Raw genomic sequence first — 22,500 nt, forward strand, 5'->3', positions numbered from 1 at the left:
CTGGGTTTCCTCCTTCTTAATGCTTTGCCAGGCCTTTACAGCCGCAGCCTTTAGGTCTTGCTTGTTTGTGGGTCTTTCCGTCTTAAGTCTGGATTTGAGCGAGTGAAATGCATGCTCAATTGGGGTAAGAGCTGGTGATTGACTTGGCCATTGCAAAAGGTTCCACTTTTTTGCACTCATGAACTCCTGGGTAGCTTTGGCTGTATGCTTGGGGTCATTGTCCATCTGTACTATGAAGCGCCGTCCGATCAACTTTGCGGCATTTGGCTGAATCTGGCTGAAGGCTGAAAGTATATCCCGGTACACTTCAGAATTCATCCGGCTACTCTTGTCTGCTGTTATGTCATCAATAAACACAAGTGACCCAGTGCCATTGAAAGCCATGCATGCCCATGCCATCACGTTGCCTCCACCATGTTTTACAGAGGATGTGGTGTGCCTTGGATCATGTGCCGTTCCCTTTCTTCTCCAAACTTTTTTCTTCCCATCATTCTGGTACAGGTTGATCTTTGTCTCATCTGTCCATAGAATACTTTTCCAGAACTGAGCTGGCTTCATGAGGTGTTTTTCAGCAAATTTAACTCTGGCCTGTCTATTTTTGGAATTGATGAATGGTTTGCATCCAGATGTGAACCCTTTGTATTTACTTTCATGGAGTCTTCTCTTTACTGTTGACTTAGAGACAGATACACCTACTTCACTGAGAGTGTTCTGGACTTCAGTTGATGTTGTGAACGGGTTCTTCTTCACCAAAGAAAGTATGCGGCGAGCATCCACCACTGTTGTCATCCGTGGACGCCCAGGCCTTTTTGAGTTCCCAAGCTCACTAGTCAATTCCTTTTTTCTCAGAATGTACCCGACTGTTGATTTTGCTACTCCAAGCATGTCTGCTATCTCTCTGATGGATTTTTTCTTTTGTTTCAGCCTCAGAATGTTCTGCTTCACCTCAATTGAGAGTTCCTTAGACCACATGTTGTCTGGTCACAGCAACAGCTTCCAAATGCAAAACCACACACCTGTAATCAACCCCAGACCTTTTAACTACTTCATTGATTACAGGTTAACGAGGGAGAAGCCTTCAGAGTTAATTGCAGCCCTTAGAGTCCCTTGTCCAATTACTTTTGGTCCCTTGAAAAAGAGGAGGCTATGCATTACAGAGCTATGATTCCTAAACCCTTTCTCCGATTTGGATGTGAAAACTCTCATATTGCAGCTGGGAGTGTGCACTTTCAGCCCATATTATATATATAATTGTATTTCTGAACATGTTTTTGTAAACAGCTAAAATAACAAAACTTGTGTCACTGTCCAAATAATTCTGGACCTAACTGTATATATATATATATATATATATATATATATATATATAATAAATAGAATAGAATAGAATAGAATATATATATATATATATATATATATATATATATATATATATATATATATATATATATATATATACATATATATATATATATATATATATACATATATATACATATACATATACATACATATATATATATATATATATATTCTGAGCATGTGTGGCTCAGAACTACATCCAATGTGGCCCAAATGTGAGTACTAGACACATGGCTGTACCAGCAATAGATGGTGCACTATTTTGGTCTTCAGGCTAGAATTGATGGAATTCGAGGACCCATGCAGAGCTTACAGAGACAACGAGCTCCCAAACAAGAAAATCCTTCCAGGAATCATTAGTCACAAAGGGCGCCATGACCCTAAAACACATTTACTGATTCTAAAACTTGGTCTTCCTAACAAAACAGTTGTTCTACAGTTGCGTATATTGTAGCAGGAAGAATAAACTGTTCTGGAGTGAAGGGCAAAATGTTCAAAATGAGGAGGAGAATGCAACCAACTGTACGGCAAAACGGAGTTTGTTCCAAAGATGATAGAAGACCAGCAGAGCGAGAATGACAGGTTTATCTTTCATAGAGACTGCTTGTACGTCATCTGTTTAGCTCCATCAATCCCTATATGAGGGACAAATGTGCCAAGCGACGTGGTACACCATAACAGATAAACGGTCAAAAATGTGTGTGAGTGATCAAGTCCTGGAATTCATTGTCCGATGACCTGACAGTATTTTATCTTGAGCCCTAATCCTAGTTAAGAAATAAATGTTACATTTTTTTTTACCTGACTAGAGGGATGTTATGGCAGGGGTGATCAAGAGCATGATTAGGAAATTGGTGAAGGATTTAGTGGAATTGATTGATAAATTTGATTTTGTTTCTTCACTAGTAAATTACAAAACCAAACCAAACATGTCATTTGACTAGGGGGATGACATGGGGGAGGTCTCGGGTGGGTAACGGGGCAATTAAGATATTGGGGAAGGATTTATTTGAATCTAGATAGAAAATGGACTTTATTCTTTCCTGAAGCACTTGTAGTATATCTCGCTATTCTCCCAGAACAACTACAAAAGGGAGAGAAATCGGGGCGTGGCCTGGACCTCATGTAGAGAGGAAGCAGCACAGGTGAGCTCCTGCCTGGATCCGCAAATATCCTGCACACCAGACTTTCTAGCAGGCGATACCGACCCTGGAGGGCTGCAATATTACTTTAATACCCGGAGAAGCGAGAACCGCCGAGATATGCTGGCCTGCAGCACTAAAAAAGACAGACACTCAGGAGCGCGTCTCTGCAGAATCCAACATGGCGCCGCCGGCGTCCACGCCGTCCCGTGGTGGAGCAGCGGGCAGGCTGGAACGGTTTGCCAGAATGGCCCCTGGCACAGAGCTTACCTCCAACGAGACATCCGATGGTGGCGCTGATCGGGCCCTGGAGCAGGGAAACTATATACCCGACGGGGGGACAGTGAGTACCCTGGGCCCTGTGTGCTCAGTAACACAGGATCTGCAGACACTGAGGCCTATGTCGGCAGATGGAGGAAGGGAAGATATGGAGCAGCCAGGATATGTTTCCACTGAACCCACACTAAGATATTCTGACAGCAATTAACTCTTGCAATACCACATAGGCCACTCTAAGCAGCCAGATGGGAACTGTCACTTTGGATATAGCCTGTATTAAACATGAGCTGCAGGGGGTAACAGTCAGAGTGGGGGAGCTGGAGGAGCGTTGAGTGTAACGGAGGATAAATTACCACCAATGTCACGAGAGCTGGGAAAGGCCACGCAAAATATCTCCACACTGCTAAACAAGGTGGACGACTTAGAGAACCGCTCCCGCAGAAGTAATTTGCGACTGGTGTGGGTCCCAGAGAGAATGGAGGGTAATGACCCACTGAATTTCTTTGAAAAATGGCTCAAAGATACCATGGGAAAGGATATACTATCCCCTTCTTCACTATTGAGAGGGCGCACAGGGTTCCTATGCGTGCCCCCCAGCCGGGAGCACCCCCACGTCTTATTCTGATTAAACTACTGCACTTTAAAGATAGAGACACTACTCTACGCAGAGCCAGAGATAAAGAACTTGCAATTGATGGGAAGAAAATCTCAATCTTTCCTGATTTCTCCATGGAGGTACAACGTAAAAGGGCGCAATTTATTGAGATCAAAAAACGTCTGCGCAATATACAAGTGCCATACTCCATGATGTACCCTGCTAAGCTGCGAATCGCTGCGAATGGAGAGACTCATTTTTTTGATACGCTGGGGGAGGCACTATCTTGGCTGGATATCAACGAGAGGTCCCAGAGGAGGAAGAATACTTGAGGTTTCCCCTTTTTGCCGCCAGGTGTTGGTTTTGTCTAAGACACTATGCTGGTGTACTTATTACTGTTCAATACATTTAGGATCCAGGACAAGAGATGGCTGGTTCATTGTGGACACTCCCTACAGTAGTGAACTGTGGAACCCCCTCCCTGCATGGACTTGGGGCGTGTTTTTAGCCCTGATTCTCTCTATTTGGGAGAAATGTGCAAGTTACACTTGTTTTTAAGGGCAGGGGCACTGTACACTGGTATGCAGGGCCTTATCTCCATCCTTGTTTTTTTTGTTTCCTGTTATATGATGCAATTTGTCTGTGAAGTGTGGTGTGCCTCAGTCATGTCGCTCAACCTAAAGCTCTTGAGAATTGGTGGAGATTGCCTCTCTCCTCCAGTTTTGAAATATCCGCCCGGCTCATATCTTAGTCTACGCTTATGGCGACATTCTTAAATATTATAGCGTGGAATGTTAGAGGGCTCGGGGATGCGAATAAGAGATGCGCTATATTTACTCACTTACAGAAATTTTTCCTGGCTATTTTATGTCTATCCGAGACCCACATGGTTAGGGATAACGTTTATTGGCTGAGGAAGGGATGGCACATGAATATCATTCCACATATTCGACCCATGCACGGGGTGCGAGTGTGCTGGTGCACAAATCCATGCCGTTCTCATGTACCAAATCAGTGATTGACCCTGGGGGCAGATTTGTCTGTCTACTCTGCACGCTGTATAGCATACAATTTATTCTGGTTGCGATATATATCCCACCACCGTATTCAGTCGAACCGGTAAAAAGGATATTGTCTATTTTAGATTCCCTTCCTCCTGCGCCGACTCATGATAGATTTTAATAACTATTTACATCCCTATCTAGATAAACTACACTCGGGGAACATATTGGCGAATGCTGCCCCAACTTCATTTGCTAGAATGCTGACAGAGCTGGGTATGGTAGACCTTTGGCGTGCCCAACACCCCACAACCAAACAATTCTCCTGCTACTCTAGCTCCCATCACACTATGTCACGGATAGACTTGGCTATTGGGAACACACTTATGACCTCATATATACAACAGGTGGCCTACCTGCCTAGAAGCGTATCTGATCACTCACCACTACATGTTACGCTTTCATGGGGGAACCCCTTCACCCTGTCCAGACCTATCTGGAAACTTAACCCCTTCTGGATCCAGCTCATAGGGGGATCTTTACATGATAATATTATGGAATACTTTCAACATAATGAGTGCTCTGCGCCATCATACATAGTCTGGGACTCTATGAAAGCCGTAGTGAGGGGCATCTATATTAGAGAAATATGCATACGTAAAAACTAAAACAGACGCTACACCCAAAATCTGATTCAGGAGGTATCTGTTGCAGAGGCTGCAGTGGTGATCAACCCGACAGAGGAAACTAAAAACACTCTAGAGAAAGCACAAATGTCACTCAAAGAAAACCTCATGTCGATGGCAGCAAATAAACGATACTTCCTCAAACAGAAATATTTCATGGAGGGAGAGGGAGTAGGGCACTTATTGGCCACGGTCAATAGGGCGCAGGAAGGATCTTCTTACCTAGGCTGAAGATGGAATCGGGTGACCTTTTAACGGAAAGTGAGGAAATAGTGAGGGAAATAAAGAGGTATTATATGCGACTGTACACGTCAGACTGTGACCTTACGGAAACCGCTGTGGAACAGTACTTGGAGGATCTCTCTCTCCCCACACTGACTGACGAAGATAGGGATTTGTTGGATCGGGACATCCTGTTGGAAGAGTTGGAGGAAGAACTTGGCCAGACACAAAATGAAAAAGCTCCGGGAATGGATGGCCTGCCTAGTGAGTTTTATAAAACTTATACACCCTTACTGCTACCTAAACTACTTAAAGTATTTGAAGAATCTGAAAGGCAGAGGGTCCTCCCGCCCTCTATGGGGGAAGCTTTAATAGTCTTAATATTAAAACCCGGAAAAGATCCAGAGATACCGGATTCGCATTGCCCAATCTCTCTCTTACAAACAGATGTTAAATTACTGGCCAAGGTGCTCGCCAATAGGATGTCCCGAGTTATCTCATCTATTGTACAGAATGATAAAACAGGATTTATTCCATGTAGAGCCACATCTATGAACCTCAGAAAATTATATTTGGTGATTCAACATAGTTCTGAGCAGCCAGGGGAAAGGGCAATTTTGTCCTTGGACGCCGCTAAGGCGTTCGATAGCCTAGAATGGGGGTATTTGTGGGATGTACTTCGCAAAATGGGTTTTGGACATAGATTTATAACTTGGGTGAAGCTACTATACGACTCACCGGTGGCGAAGGTAAGGGTTAATGGCAGGGTCTCTGAGTGTTTTCCTCTTGGAAGAGGTACTAGACAGGGGTGCCCGCTTTTGCCCTTGTGATTTGCTACTGCAGTGGAGCCGTTGGCAGTGGCAATACGAAAGTCCAGGGAGGTAGTGGGATTTAGGTGTGGCGCAGAAGATATCATTATACGCAGATGACCTACTCTTATATCTAGACAGGGTACATTCCTCGATTTTGCCGGCAATGGATATCATTCAAGAATTTGGGCGGCGGTCTGGCCTTCGAATTAACTGGTCCAAGTCGGCTTTAACGCCGTTAGACCCCCTCCCGATGGATTTCTCGGACTTGCAGATCCCAGTTCCTGTGGTCCGAGAAGTTAAATATTTGGGAGTAACTGTTAGCCCAATTCCGAAGGATTTCCGGGCTCTGAATCTGGAACCCCTGTTGCAGCAGTTTAGAGCAAAGGTACATAACCTGGTGCCGCTTTCCGTTATCAAATATTGGTAGATCTAACTTAATAAAAATGGTAATGATGCCACAACTATTATACCTTATACATAACTCTAAAAGTGTGGATATGTAGGGAATTTTTTGCCAAAATTAATACACTATTATGGGAACTCATCTGGAAGAAAAAACAGGCTAGGATTCGATTGGAAGTGCCAAGCTGCCGGTTGGATATGGGACAAAAACAGATAAATGGGGCATGATATCCCACGTTCGCTATGATATTCAGGGTATGGGAAAGGGGTAAGTCTCTTTTGGGGATAAATGGGCCTACGGAGTTCTGGCCACTGTGGCGGAATCCGGACTTGCCAGAAATTAAAAAAATTTGTGGGGTTCGGAGGATGGGAAGACAAGGGGATCCATTTAGTGTCACAAATACTACAAAATAGTACTCTTAAGAGATTTGAACAATTGAGAATGGAGTTTCACCTCCCGCATATCGTTTTATCAATACTTACAGCTGAGCCATGCACTGAACAGACAGAGGAGGACAAACCCGGTGATAGTGACACATAATCAAACATTACATATGTTACTTAAATCTGAACCCTCTAAAGGTCTAATCTCGGAATTATACAAAAAATTACTACCTTCCCATTGATTGTTAAAACCAAATGGGAACGGGATGTTGGCCCCTTGACAGAAGACCAGTGGTCCGACATTCTAGAACAGGTCCCTAAGCTGGCGGTCTCTGAGTGCCAAAGGCTGTCTCAAATATATCTTATCCACAGGGTATGTAACACTCCCACTCTACTATTTAGGATGGGACTTAGATCAAATGCACAATGTGTTAGGTGTGGACAGGATGATGCCCATTTGATACAGGTTATGTGGGAATGTGGACACATTGGTGATTTCTGGAAACAAACCCTGGGACTCATAGACCAAATATATCATATCACAATACAACCGTCGCCTCGTCTATGTTTGTTGAGTCTGTGGGAGGGAGAAGTGGACCCGGACTCCCCAACAGCCCTGGGAATAGCCCGTATCCTGTACCAAGCAAGAAAGCTACTAGCATATCACCGGTTAGATCCTCTGCCACCAACATTACTGGAGCTTAAAAACAAATTAAATAATGTCATAAGATTAGAAAGGGGAGCTTATTTAAAAAGAAAAAACATTGAGAAAGTTTTACAAAATTTTGCAGCCATGGATGGAGTTGCCGGGCCTACCCTCCAGTGCACTGGTTCAGGATGCAATGCTGGACAAGTTACTGTTGTGCTTGCAATGAATGAAATGTGTGGGGAATAAAACTAAAACTATTTTTTTCCGTGGCGAACTGGACTTTAAGTGATGTTGTGGGAGGGGCCGGAAGGGTTTGATTGATGACTGCACGGAGAGAGAGGTAGGAGGGTATGGAGCGACACGTGTATGTGGAGCGACACGGCTGATGGAGGAGGCTTTTCTCTTAGACTGAGACATTATTGCATAATTTAAGTTTTGTTTATCTGTGGAGCCACGCGGTTTGCAGGCTCATTTTTTACAATATGACTGTGATTTGAAAATCTTATTATTAGATATATATATATATATATATATATATATATATATATATATACACATACACACACACACACACACAGAGGAAGAACTTGATTTACATACAACATGTGCTTATTTGATGTATCCTGTTCTTAGCCATGAGAAGTGATATATTCTCTCTGTATTGATTTCTAACTGTTTAATAAAAAAGATCTCATTTAAAAACAAGAGGGAGAGAAAACAGGCACACCCAAGTACTCCCAATATTTTCTAAAGGTTGAGGATTTGAATACTGTAATAGGGTCTTTCACAGTGTACAAATGTCAGGAACCAAATAAATTGGTTCATGACAGTTGCTGGAGGCAGATCCTGTCAGGTGCACAGTGCATGCACCCGCTATTTTGTACCTGGAAGAAGAGAAGGTAGGTGAGATGGGAGAACTTTTCCCAGGACAGAGGTAGCGTTGTGGGACCTTTTCGCTCTCTTCTGACATATTTGGTCATGTCAGATGAGAGAAATGATTTTTACAGCGGATCATATTTTCTGGTGTAAACAATCACGGTTATTCTTTAAATAACGGAGCTCACGTGATCGGGGACTGTAAAAACCGGATCCGATCGTGTTGTCCAGGGTCTCAACTACACCTGGTAGCTGAAACCCCAGAGATTTTCAGACACTGTAACAGCGAACCCTGCACTACACACATACAAAGCTTGGCGAAATTTTCATAGCACCAGTGCTGTAGTTGTGTGGATAGTTGCATTACAGAGCACAGTATTAAAGTCACTACATAGTGTTCAGATTGATCATATAAATTAAAAAGGGAAGGGGTTGTGTTTTGTTTTTTTTTTTTTAAATATTTGTATTAACCCCTTCACGGCCGGCCGATTTTGCGCTTTCCGAGTTTTTTTTGCCATTTTTCTTTCGAGAGCTGTAACTTTATTTTTATATCAATTGGGGCTTGTTTTTTGCGGAACGAGTTGTACTTTTAAATGAAGCTAAGTTTTACCCTATAGTGTAGTGGAAAGTAGGCAAAAAAAATTCCAAATGTGCAAAAATCGCAAAAAAAAGTAAGATTGCACAATTGTTTTTGAGATATTTAATTCACTGTGTTCACTAAATGGTAAAACTGATGTGTCCATATGATGCATCAGGTCGGGGTGAGTTTGTAGACATCAAACATGTTTACTTTTATCTAAGGGGTAAAAAAAAAACAAAGAAAAAAAAACAAAAAACAAAAACACGAAAAATAAAAATAAACAAGTTTGTCCAAAAAAAGTGCCGGACTTTTTGCACTGTTTTACGCGACCTGTAGCATTCTCCTCACGACCTGGGTCCCAGCGACTGCTTATTTTTTGCGTCTCGAGCTGACGTTTTTAATGGTACTATTTTTGTGCAGATGCTATGTTTTGATCGTGTGTTATTGCATTTTGTGCAACTATTTGCCATGACCAAAAAACGTAATTTTGGCATTTGTAATTTTTTTGCCGCTACGCCGTTTACCGATCAGATTAACCCCATAGCGACGGCCTAACGTCTCAAGACGTCGGAAAAACAGGGTACTTATTCTGTTCCGACGTCTTGAGACGTCAGGCCGGAAAAAGCTTGTAGCGCCCCCCAGTGACGAAAAATCTCGGGGGTTTCAGCTACCGGAGGTAGCTGAGACCCCCAAGATTATGAATCGGGGTGTTTTTTTTGGACCCCGTTAATGCGATCGCCGGTATACACCGTATACCGGCGACAACATTAAAAAAAAAAAAATGGCCGGTAAAATTGATTTATTTCTCATCTGACGTGATCAAACATGTCAGATGAGAAATAAATATAATCCTCTAGTGCCCCCAAAGCCCCCGGTACCGGAGAGTCCCCCCACCACCCCTACCCCCCCTCCGGAAAATCCAAGATGGCGCCGACGCGCGCTGAAAACTGCCGCCGCCGCCGGCTCTGCATTCATTTCCCTCCGATCTGAAATGATCAAACATTTCAGATCGGAGGGAAATGTCCTCCCCCTGACCCCTCCTCCGGTACACCGGAGATCTCTGGTCCCCGGAGCCCCCTCCGGTTCTCCAGAGCCGCCTCCCCCCTCCCCCCTCCGGAGCGTGGAAAATGGCGGCCGCATTCATCCTACTCTTTCTGCCGCATGTGACACGTCACATGTGGCAGAAAGTTGTCCCCAGGTTCCCCCGTCACCCCCCGTCACCCCCCCCCCAGCCCCCGGTCATACGTTACCTGTCTGCTGGTGCTCCGGCCCCGCGATCACGCCGCCTCCTTCTCTTGAATGCTGGCGGCGCATGCGCAGACAGCGGCTGTCAGCTGGATCCCTGCAAGCAGGGATCCTGCTGACGTCGCTGATGCACAGGCTCCACTGTGGACCGGGGGAGGGTGAGTGCAGTGATCTGCAGCCACACTCCTCACATGGAGAGGCTGCTGTTCCAGAAAATGGGGGGTACGTTCTGTGAGCGTGCCCCTCATATTCTGGAATGAGGTTACTGCAGGTCACTCTGCCCTAGGTTGGACCGGGGCAGTGTGAGTGCAGTATTCTCAGATTACTGCACCCACACTGCTCATGGAGAGCTTGCTCTTCCAGAAAATGGGGGATACGTTCCCTGAACGTGCCCCCCATATTCTAGAAGATCCAGAGACGGCGTGGGACCTCAAAAATGGATTACAGCGACCGAAATTTATTTATTTACAATAAATTGGTAAAAGAGGAATGTTTCGGGGAGTTTTTTTTCAAATAAATTTTTTTTTTGTCTTTATTTTTTTCTATTTCTTGACTGGGTTAGTGATGTCGGGTATCTGTTCAGATGCCGTGACATCACTAACCCCAGGGCTTGATGCCAGGTGACATTACAGCTGGTATCAACCCCATATATTACCCCGTCTGCCACCGCACCAGGGCGCGGGATGAGCTGGAGCGAAGCGCCAGGATTGGCGCATCTAATGGATGCGCCACTTCTGGGGCGGCTGCGGCCTGCTATTTTTAGGCTGGGAAGAGTCCAATAACCATGGCTCTTCCCACCCTGAGAATACCAGACCCCAGCTGTCTGCTTCACCTTGGCTGGTGATCTAATTTGGGGGGACCCCACGTTTTTTTTTTTTTTTTTTTTAAAAAACGCCTGGGGAGCCCTCCAAATTGATCACCAGCCAAGGTGAAGCTGTCAGCTGTGGTTTGCAGGCTACAGCTGTCTGCTTTACCCTAGCTGGCTATCAAAAATAGGGGGGACCCCACGTCGTTTATTTTAATTAATTTTTTGGGGGGCTAAATACAAGGCTAGGCACCCTTTAGTGCCACATGAAAGGCACTAAAGGGCGCCAGCTTAGAATATGCAGGGGGTGGGACGTTATATTTGTTTGACATCTATCCATTCATCCATTGTAGCATTTTAGGCTGTGCGCCCACAATCGGGATTTGCAGCGTTTTGGGCGCAGAGTGTTTTCCCTGCGTCCATAACGCTGCATTGTGCAGTAGAAGCACAGTGGAAGGATTTTTAGAAATCCCATGCCCAATGTGCTTGCCCAATGTACTTCTCTTCTCCGCAGCATAAACCGACCTGTGGCGCAGCTTCCCGAGCCTCAGCATGTCAATTTATGCTGCGGAGATGAGTGTTCTCTGCAGGTAGCATAGAGCTCCACAGCGGCCTGAACCCAAATCGTGGGCATGGGCAGCTGCGTTCTCCCGTGGACAACACTCACATCTCTGCAGGAGGCTGACACTGTGTACTAGACGCCGTGTCGCTGGATCATGGCCACATAGCCTAAAAGTGAGACATTTGTTGCTACAGCAACATTTTTGTGAAGTACCTGTGGATTCAAAATGCTACTATACTCCTGAATAAAATCCAGTTTCCAAAATGGAGTCACTTGTGGGGGGTTTCGAATGTATAGGTACCCAAGGGGCCCTGCAAATGTGACATGGTGCCCGCAATTTATCTCAACTTTTCCAGAATTCAAATGGTACTCCTTCCATTCCAAGCCCTCCCATTTATCCAAACAGAGGTTTTTGGCCACATGTGGGGTATCCCTGTGCTCATAAGACATTGGATAACAACCTGTTGGGTCCACGGTTTGTTGTTGTCTCTTGAAAAAGTGAGAAATTTGATGCTGAAGCAACATTTTTGTGAAAAAAATGAAAATTTTCAATATGGCAACCTAAGCTTATCAAAATCTGTGAAGTATTCGTGGATTTAAACTGCTCACTATACACCTAGATAAAAGCCTTGAGGTGTCTTGTTTCCAGAATGGAGTCACTTGTGGGGGACAGCCACTGTTTAGGCACCTCAGGGGCTCTCCAAATGCAACCTGGCGTCCGCTATTGATTCCAGCCAATTTTGCAGTCAAATGGCACTCCTTCCCTTCCGAGCCCTGCTGTGCACCCAAACAGTTGATTTCCACCACATATAAGGTATCGCCAAACTCAGGAGAAATTGCACAATAAATGTTATGCTGAATATTTTCCTTTTACTCTTGTAAAAAAAAAAGCTACCTGGTTGAAATAACAATTTTGTGGTAAAATTTTATTTTTTTTTTTCATGGCTCAACGTTATAAAATTCTGTGAAGCACCTGGGGGTTCAGGGTACTCACCAAACATCTAGATAAATTCCTTGAGGGGCCTAGTTTCCAAAATGGGGTCACTTGTGCGGGGTTTCTGCTGTTTAGGTACCTTAGGGGTCCTCCAAATGTGACATGGTGCCCGCAATCTTTTTCAGCCAAATTTCCTTTCCAAAATTCAAATATTGCCCCTTTCGTTCCAAGCCCTCCCATTTGTCCAAACAAAGGTTTCAGACCACATGTGAGGTATCACCGCGCTCATAAAAAAGTGGTTAACAAACCTTGAGGTCAAATTTTTGGAATTACCTCTTGAAAAAGTGAGAAAATTGATGCTAAAGCAACATTTTTGAGAAAATTATTAAAATTTTCAATATGACAACGTAACGTTAACAAAATCTGTGAAGTACCTGTGGATCTAAAATGCTCACTATACCCCTATATAGAATCCTTGAGGGGTCTAGTTTCCAAAATGGTGTCACTTGTGAGGGATTTCTTCTGTTTAGGTACCTTAGCGGACCTGTAAATGCAACATGGTGCCCGCAATCTATTTCAGCCAAATTTGCTTTCCAAAATTCAAATATTGCTCCTTCTGTTCCGAGCCCTCCCATTTGTCCAAACAGAGGTTTCTGATCACATGTGGGGTATTGGCGCGTTCATAAGAAAGTGGGGAACAAGTTTTGGGGTCCATTTTGTTGTGTTATTTCTTCTAAAAGTGAATAAATTTGGGTTAGAGCAACATTTTTAGGTAAAATTTAATTTTTGCTTTTTTTTCATTCCACATTGCTTTTGTTCATGTGAAGCACCTGAAGGGTTAATAAACTTCTTGAACGTGGTTTTGAGTACTTTGGGGGGTGCAGTTTTTAGAATGGTGTCACTTTTGGGTATTTTCTATCATCTAGGCCTCTCAAAGTCACTTCAAATGTGATGTGGTCCCTAAAAAAATGGTTTTGTAAATTTTGATGTAAAAATGAGAAATCGCTGATAAACTTTGAACCCCTCTAACTTCCTAACAAAAAAAAATTTTGTTTCCAAAATTGGTCTGATGTAAAGTAGATAAGTGGGAAATGTAATTTATTAACTATTTTGTGTCACAGAAATCTCTGGTTTAACGGTATAAAAATTCAAAAGTTGAAAATTGCAAAATTTTCAAAATTTTTGCCAATATTCAATTTTTTTCATAAATAAACGCAAAAAATATTGTCCTAAATTTGGTACTAACACGAAGTCCAATATGTGACAAAAAAACAATCTCAGAATCACCGGGATCCGTTGAAGCGTTCTAGAGTTATAACCTCATAAAGTGACACTGGTCAGAATTGCAAAATTTGGTTTGGTCATTAAGGTGAAAATTAGCTCCGTCACTAAGGGGTTAATTGATTTTATATTTTGATAGATCGTCAATTTTTGAATGTGGCTATACCAAATGTGTGTTTATTTTTTTCAACCCTTTAAATTTTCAATGGGGCAAAAGAGGGGTGATTTGAAATTTTAGTTTTTTTTTTTTAATTTTTCAAAATTATTTTTTTTAACTTTTTTTTTTTATTTTACTAGTCCCCCTAGGGGACTATAAGGATCAGCAGTCTGATCGTTCTTCCATATCTGCTGATCACAGCTACACAGCTGTGAACACCAGATATGCTCATCTCCTGTCTCACACAGCTCTCAGCCGGGTGAAACAGGAAGTGAATCACGTGAGCTAAAGGAGTTATCACATGACCGTGTGCTACCATGACAACCATCAGATCCACGTGATCACGTCACATGACTTCCGATGTCGAGCGGTGAGTAAACGTTAACCACGTCTGCGATTATAATGGTGCGGTCACATTTTGACAGGCAGGCAGATCTGCTCGTGCCTGCATGGCACACATGTCAGCTGTACAAATCAGCTGACATGTGCGCTGATTCCCCCTGGCTGACCGCGGCAACTAGGTGAGACTATCACCATGACCGCTGGGACGTAATTTTATTGCCTGCGGTAGTTAAAGGGTTAATAGTGATTATGGAATAAATTATTTTTACTACAAAACTAAATTCATTTTGATTATTTCATTTTTATTTAATTCTGTTTTTACTGAAACACTGGGGACTACCATCTTGGAGTAATCACAGTTACTCACCTCAAATACGGCAGCTCTCTGTGCATTGGGTCTGATAGTCGGCGTCTGTCCCTATACTTAACACTGAGAGCCCCCTGCTGTGAACTGAACATGCCCCCTGCATCTGTAGTGCAGTAGCGGGCTCAAGTCAGGCTGCAGATCACCCCTCCTCGCCGCATGTTACCTCGGTCCCCTGATCCCAGCTGTCAGTTTCCCTTCTCAGCCTGGTGTCTCGACAGTTCCTCCTCTCAGCGTTCAGAGCACAATATATGGTGGCAGAGTATATGGCGCACAATATGCAGTGGGGCACAGAAATATCGGGTCACAGTATATGAGGGCACAGGAATATGGGGGCAGTATATAGGGCACAGTATATAGTGAGGCACGGTATACAGTCAGGCGCAGAAATATTGGGGCACAGTACATGAGGGCACAGGACTATGGGGGCAGAGTATATTGGCACGGTATACAGTGGAGCACTATGCCAGCGGTCCTCCGTGATACTTTAGACATTAGGTGTACATTGCAGTCACCAACAAAATGGCTCCGCACAGTGTCCCTACACTTCATCTTTCCTTATTCTTTTGGAAACACCCAGATTGTGAGGGAGAGGTGACATCACACACAGAAGAGCAGATTCCAGCCACTTTTACTGCAGTTTTAATGTGAGCTAGTTGTACAGTAGGATTTCAGCAGCTGCTCCCCCTAGTGTTTAAGAGTGGAAAATATCAAACTTTTAATTTTGTTTTATATTTTGCTCAAGTAAAAACAGATAAAAATATGTAAACAAAACATTAATACTTTACATTTTTTTCAGTTATTGAATTTTTTTTTTTACGACACCTTCTCTTTAAAAGGCCCAAAAAGGATAAAGTATGATCTGGTTTCTTTGGGTAATGTCACATCTTATTAAAATAATAAACTCTGTTGAATCTCATTATACTGTGGTATAACTATAAATATAAATATACAAGTAAACAAAAAAAGAACCAGAATAATAATAAAAAAAAAGAAAAAATTGCCTGGTATGATCCCTATAGAGAAGTCAAGGGTATATTGCAGACTATCCTAACAGATGACTAGCACCAACCCTCTTCATATGGTGGACAGTGGTAGTTTTGCAACAACTGGAAAGATTGGAGCTAATATAGAAGTCTTACCTTTAGACCTTGGTTCTATAAGATCCAGAACAACTGAGTCGGCCCCTTTAGTGTAAACAACTATTTCATCTGTAATTGGATGTCTAACCACAACAGACATTCTTTTCCTGGTTGAGTCAAATCCCAGGGTGTGCAATAGTTCAAAGTTTAATCTCCCCACATTGGGCAATTCTACTGTTACTTGGTCAGACAATCTACCAACCAGAGAAAAGTTATAAGCTCTGGCAGCATATACAAGTGCAGCTTCATCAGGACTCTCCGCTTCATAGCGTAACTCGCCTTCGTGTCCGTCTTCTGTTAGTTTACTGCCCTGTTCAGACGTCCGACCACTTAAAGTGATCTGTGGAGAACAGGACAATTTTCCTTCTAGCTTGATAAAATTGCCCTCGGATGAGGTGGAGGATAAGATACTGGATCCAACTCTTTGCATAGATTTGCTTGTTGTAAGACTCGATGAACTGCTGCTATTTGATGCAGACGTTAGCCTGCTTGGTGTAAATCTCCGGATGAAATCTTCAATGGTTTTAACAGGAGATTTCAGTTCAAATCGAACTCTTACCTAAAAATGGAACATATACATTATAGTGTTTATTAATATTTTTAGATGCATTTCAAATTAGTATCATAATTGTGACATATATTTGAATATGCACTGTGACATATAGGAAGGGGTTGTCCTCAAGAAAAATACCTTTACCCAAATATATGGGTGTCATAGATGGAAGAGATTCTTCTACTGGTGATCTAGAAACTTTGACACTGAGCAAGCACCGCCAACAGCTTTCTTATGAGACAGTGATAGTGATAACTGGGCACATCAGGCAGTCAAAGGAGGGACACATTTATACAATATAAGGCCCTGTGCGCACACTGCGTTTTTTGCGGCGTTTTTGGGTGCAGTTTTTCAAGGCCATGTACGCATGTTGCGTTCTGTACCTTGCAGAAATGAACGCATCCTCTGGCAGAATTTGTCAGTGTCAAATTCGGTTTTGACCACATAAACGCAGTAAACACGCATGCGGTTTTCTGCGGTTTTTGCCGCGATTTACATGCATTTTCAGTGCTTAAAATGGGATAAATTTTCAATACTACACTAGTAATTAAAGTTTGAACATTCATACACTAAGAAAAAATTGAAGAAAAAAAAAAAAAAAAGAATTTCATGCTTTAAATCACGGGTGGGGAACCTCCGGCCCGCGGGCCGTATGCGGCCCGCGATGACATTTAATGCGGCCCCCGGGCACATTCCAGGCTACCCCAGTGCTCGAGCGGCATTTGCGCTTTTGCCAGCCGCCGGCCCTTTAAAATCCCAGTGCGTTATGGGTAGATGCTAGAATGTACGGGCTATTTACAGATCCTGATTGCAGCCCGTACTAGAATGTACGGGCTCTTTTCGGGACCTGACTACAGCCCATACATTCTAGACTGAACCCGGGACTGTGCTCGCATGCTGAGGGTTTACCTTGAGGGCGGGGTAAACAGCGCGCTGTGCTCCAGTCACAGCAGAAGAGGTGCAGCAGATGCCTTCCTGCTGTACATGCCTCCCGGACCTGTGCTATGTGACTCCTAATCCTCCCCTTGTACTGCGAGTATGCAACCCATCGCTGCCCCCCATCCAGTGCTGTGTACCCCCTAGTACTGTGTGTTGCCCCAAGTGCTGTGTACCCCCCAGTACTGTGTGTAACCCCTCAGTGCTGTGTAATCTGTGCAGCCTCCTAGTGCTGTCAATGCTGCCACATTGTGCTCTCCCTGCTGCCTCCTAGTGCTGTCACCTAATGCTCTCCATGCTGCCATTTAGTGCTGTCACTGTCAGTGCTCTTTGTGCTGCCACCTAGTGCTCTCTGTGCTGCCACCTAGTGCTCTCTGTGCTGCCACCTAGTGCTCTCTGTGCTGCCACCTAGTGCTCTCTGTGCTGCCACCTAGTGCTCTCTGTGCTGCCACCTAGTGCTCTCTGTGCTGTCACTGTCAGTGCTCTTTGTGCTGCCACCTAGTGTTCTTTGTGCTGCCACCTAGCGCTCTTTGTGCTGCCACCTAGCGCTCCCTGTGCTGCCGCCTAGCGCTCCCTGTGCTGCCGCCTAGCGCTCCCTGTGCTGCCGCCTAGCGCTGTCCGTTGTGCCGCCGCCTAGTTCTGTCCGTGCTGCCACCTAGTGCTCTGTGCTGCCGCCTAGCGCTGTCCGTTGTGCCGCCTAGCGCTGTCCGTTGTGCCGCCTAGCGCTGTCCGTTGTGCCGCCTAGCGCTGTCCGTTGTGCCGCCTGGCGCTGTCCGTTGTGCCGCCTAGCGCTGTCCGTTGTGCCCGCCACTAGTGCTGTCCATGCTTAGAATCTACTGTGATGTATACGCTCCTCCTGTGATGTATACGCCCCAGCCTGTCCTGGGATGTATATGCCTCAATGTTTCCTGTGATGTATATGCCTCAGTGTCTCCTGTGATGTATATGCCCCAGTGTTTTCTGTGATGTATATGCCCCAGCTTCTCCTGGGATGTGTATGCCCCCAGCCTCTCCAGACCAAGACAAACCTGGAAAAGCAGTTGTGAGAAACAAAATGATCAATATCACTGAACATCACAGCCGCTCCGGCCACGACATTAAGGGTGAGTTAATTAATTGTTGACCAAATATAGCCTGGTCGTTTTCAAGTTGATAATTTGGTGCGGCCCCCGAAGGTTGGTAGAAAATTCCAAATGGCCCCCGGCAGTAAAAAGGTTCCCCACCCCTGCTTTAAATCATACACTATAATGATAGTTTTCCTAAAAAGATTATTGAGATTTAATCTTTATGTAAAAAATAAATTTAACTTATTGTTTGACTATTTAAGTCGGGCTGGATGTGAGGGCAAAAGGAAACCTCTTGATCTCACTATAATGCCAAAAACGCATGCTTTAATTTTGGCAAAAAAGCATGCGTTTAGCATAAAAAAAATGCATGTAAAACACTTGGATTTTGATTGTGATGCGTTTTCACAACTGTCATTGACTTCAATGTCACCTAAACGCTGCCAAAATGCAAAAAAGAATTGACATGCTGCTTTTATAAACGCAGAGATTTTGACAAAATTTTGTCACTCAAAATGCTGCATTTACAAAAGCATCGTGCGGACGAATTTTGCTAAATTCCCATAGACTTTGTTTGGAAATCAAAACGCAAGCTTTTTGGCACTGAAATGCTGCAGTTCAAAACGCTGCGGAAACGCATGAAAAAACGCAACGTGCGCACATGCCCTAAAAAGGATAGTTTAGGTTTCAGCAGTCCCTACAACAGGGAGAACAGAACAAAAATTTTGACGCCATGCACATAAGGAAGCTAGGTGGTGTAATGTCAGATGTAGGACATCATGTCCTAGATGGCTCAGACTTCCAAGACATGCTTGCTATATCTACACTGCTGCACCCAACAAACATTGAGACAGGAGGTATTTTATAAAGTTCACCCTTTTTTAATGGTCAGAGTGCCTAAAACCCCGTTGATGTATGTAATACTGATAACTTTATCAAAATGGTGGAAAAGCTCTTTGAATAAACTTTTTCTTAACCTTTTGCCAACTGACAAATCTTTCATACAGAAGATTATTTTAATTATCTTCCCATCAGTAAGGCCAAGTTCACACAGGGATGCATTTTTCGTGCATTTTTGAGATCACACAGATGCACCAAAATGCATGCATTTCCTTCTCCCAGAAAAGTCTATGAGAGTTCTATTTTGCTGTCCACCCTGGGCATCTTTTTTGGCTGCTTTTTTTAAGATGCAGCATGTCAATTCTTTCTGCGTTTTTACCATGTTTTTAAGCCCTTCCAGTCAATAGATTTGATTTAAAAAACACATTGGTCAAAACGCAGTAAAAACGCATTGCGTTTTATGGTGCATTTTAAGCCTAATAAAAAAGTAGATTCTTGGTACTCACCGTAAAATCTGTTTTTCCTTAGTGTTCATTTGGGGAAGGACAGAACCCTGGAATATCCTGCTACCACCTGGAGACTAACACGGATATTAGGGTAAGCCTGCGCCTGCTGCAGTTTTGTCGTAACCACAAAAATGCACCCGGTGGCCAAAAAAAGCATGCATTTTTTATGATCTTAATTTGACCATGCATTTTTTTTTAATCACTAATGGGTGAAAAATGCAGGAAAAACACAAAAAGAATTGACATGCTGCATTTTTGCAGCCCCCCCACCCGCCCCGCAATAAAAATGCAACGTGTGCTGCAAATCTGAAATCTCAAACTTAGCTGGGGATGGAAAAGCATAGAGTTTGTGGTGACTAAAAGGACAGCACAAACTGCACCAAAAACGTATCAGAAAACAGCAGCGTGTGCATGGGGCCTTCGTGTGAAAGCAGTAGAAGCAATAAAATGTAAGGAAAAAAAAAAACAAATACATGCCTGACTGTGCCAGAGGGGCAAGATGTGTGTCCCCCAATGAAGACTGACTCGAAAAAAATTTTTACGGTGAGTAACAAAACTCAATTGAACAAATCTTATTGGACAGAGAAGCGAGCACGGAAAAAATGACAGAGCTGCCAGAAGGTGTGGAGGCAAAATGGACAGTGAGCTAGGAAGAAGCCATGTGGAGTGGCAGAGCGCAACAGGAGACTGATGGCAGAGAACCACTCCACCGGAAAAAAGAACGGCGATTGTAGCCAAACTGAGGCAGCACCGCATTACTCCACCCCCAAGCCAACACAGAGAAAACAAAAAGAGAACTGCTAGGGGAGAGAGAGGGAGTGACGGCAGCGAGGGAAAAGAGAGAGTTACACTCACCTGTCCTGAAGACAGCACAGCCTACAGCTCCATGTGCATAAACGTTATGTGGGGCGAACGGGCAGGGAGTCTAGTGGCGTATGGACCACCACCCAGTAACTTAGCAAGGTAGCCAGGTCCAGCCAAATGTTATGAGAGCATACAGGCTGTGGGTACATACTGTACTCTCCATCCCCATGTGGGTAACACAGAGTGTGCATTACACCATGATTTTAGATGAGAGAGAGACCGAGAGACCGTGACCGAGAGACCGAGACAGAGAGACGACCCATATGCGAGTCAGAAATGCATGCAGGTAAGTTCTCCAGGCTCTCCCCAGTCAACTTCATCACTTTTCCATCCCCCAGACTTCTTTGCTGGGTCCAGCAGAAAATTACTCGCATTTCCCATTAGCTTGCGTCGGAATGCGCGAGTATTACATAGTACTCATTACAAGTATAGCGATTACGAATATTTCGGTACTGGCTTATTTCTAATTACAACAAATACTTGTCTAATCGGTGCTCAGCGTTTAATCACAATTTCTGGGTTTTTGAGTATTGACCACAGGTTATTAATCATGGAGTTCTGGGTAATTTCTAAAAAATGACAATGTATCCTTCACCTAATCTCTTAATTATCACAATGGCCTTGTAACCTGGTGTTCCATCATGCTATAAAAATCATTGTCCATCACCAAATTGCTGTTATATATCTTTGGGAGAAGTTAATTTTGGAGAACATTTAGATACCATTCAGTGTTGTTTGGTAAAATTGTTGGGGAGTTCACTCTATTGGATGAAAAGGAACCCCATACATGAATGGTCTTCAGCTTTACTGTTGGCATTCCCTTTCTCTTCTCTGGACAAGTATTTTTCCAGATGTCCCAAACAGTCCAAAGGGGGCTTCATCAGAGAAAATAACTTTACCTCAATCACAAGTGCAATCCCTTTACTTTCTGCAGAATGTCTGTCTTTCATGCTTTTCTTTGAGAGCTGTAGGTTCTGTTGCCCTTCTTAACACCATTCCAATCTCCAACAGTCTCGACTCACTGTGCAAGAACATGTATTGACACCTGCCTGCTGCAATTCTTGTGCAACCTCTGCATTGGTGTTGAACCAATCCTGTAGCCAAATGCTGTTTAGGAGACAGTCCTGGCAGTTGCAGAACTTTCTTGGGTGCCCGAAAGCCTTCTTCACAGCAACTGAACCTTTCCCTTTGAAGTTTTTGATAAATGCAGTTTCTAACTGTAAAAACCTTATAATGCAAAGCATTGACTGCATGTGTTTTATTGAAGGTAACCAGTGTTAACAGAAGAACACAACATGATTTCAAGCACCAGACCCCTTTTAAACAAACAAGTCTGCTCATATTAGTCAATTAGCATGTCAGAGTGATATCAGATGCCATGTCCTCCTAAACACTTTCTTATGAGCTAATGAGAAGGTCACAGAAATTATGTAAGCAGGTCATTTTCTTTAGCAGGAATCAAATTCAGAGGAAATGGGGTTTCTGTGATTAAGGGGAACATGTGATCAGGATTTTATAACCCAATTAACGGCATGAGAATAAAGGAGATTTAATGCTGATTAATTCCTTACCTTACTTGTTCAATTTAATTTTTCTTTTTTAGAGAAATGCAGCATTTACATTTTACACTACTGAGCCACAAGTGCAGAAGGGTGGGAGCACTTCCGGCTCTCCTGCCCCTTTCCCTATTCCGCACCCAGCACCTAAATACACAAAACTTCCAAAAAGTGTCATATTTACCTTTTGTCTTGGTTGGTTTGGTGCAGTTACAACAACGGTGTTGCATATAGTCAAGGCAACAAAAAAGTCAAGTACGTCCATCAGTTCTGGCGTTAATTGGGAAAAGAGATCTTCATGGTTTCGCACAATTTTCAAGGCTCTTGTACAATCATTGACCTTTTCTAGTAGCTTTGGG

The 22,500-nt window shown here is 43.5% G+C and overlaps 1 protein-coding gene across 1 annotated transcript in view; it reads right to left on the minus strand.

The window, feature by feature from the left end:
* ATP10A (ATPase phospholipid transporting 10A (putative)) overlaps positions 1-22,500 on the minus strand; it is a 292,107-nt gene that overhangs the window by 86,870 nt on the left and 182,737 nt on the right. The window contains exons 9-10 of the mRNA XM_075336608.1: positions 22,326-22,500; positions 15,823-16,381 (exon numbers count right to left, since the gene is read on the minus strand). The exon at positions 22,326-22,500 is cut by the window's right edge and continues 20 nt beyond it. Coding sequence (XP_075192723.1) covers positions 15,823-16,381; positions 22,326-22,500 — 734 coding nt within the window. The remainder of the gene's footprint in view (positions 1-15,822; positions 16,382-22,325) is intronic.

Source organism: Anomaloglossus baeobatrachus, chromosome 2 (genome assembly GCF_048569485.1).
Source record: "Anomaloglossus baeobatrachus isolate aAnoBae1 chromosome 2, aAnoBae1.hap1, whole genome shotgun sequence".
Classification (NCBI taxonomy): Eukaryota; Metazoa; Chordata; class Amphibia; order Anura; family Aromobatidae; genus Anomaloglossus; species Anomaloglossus baeobatrachus.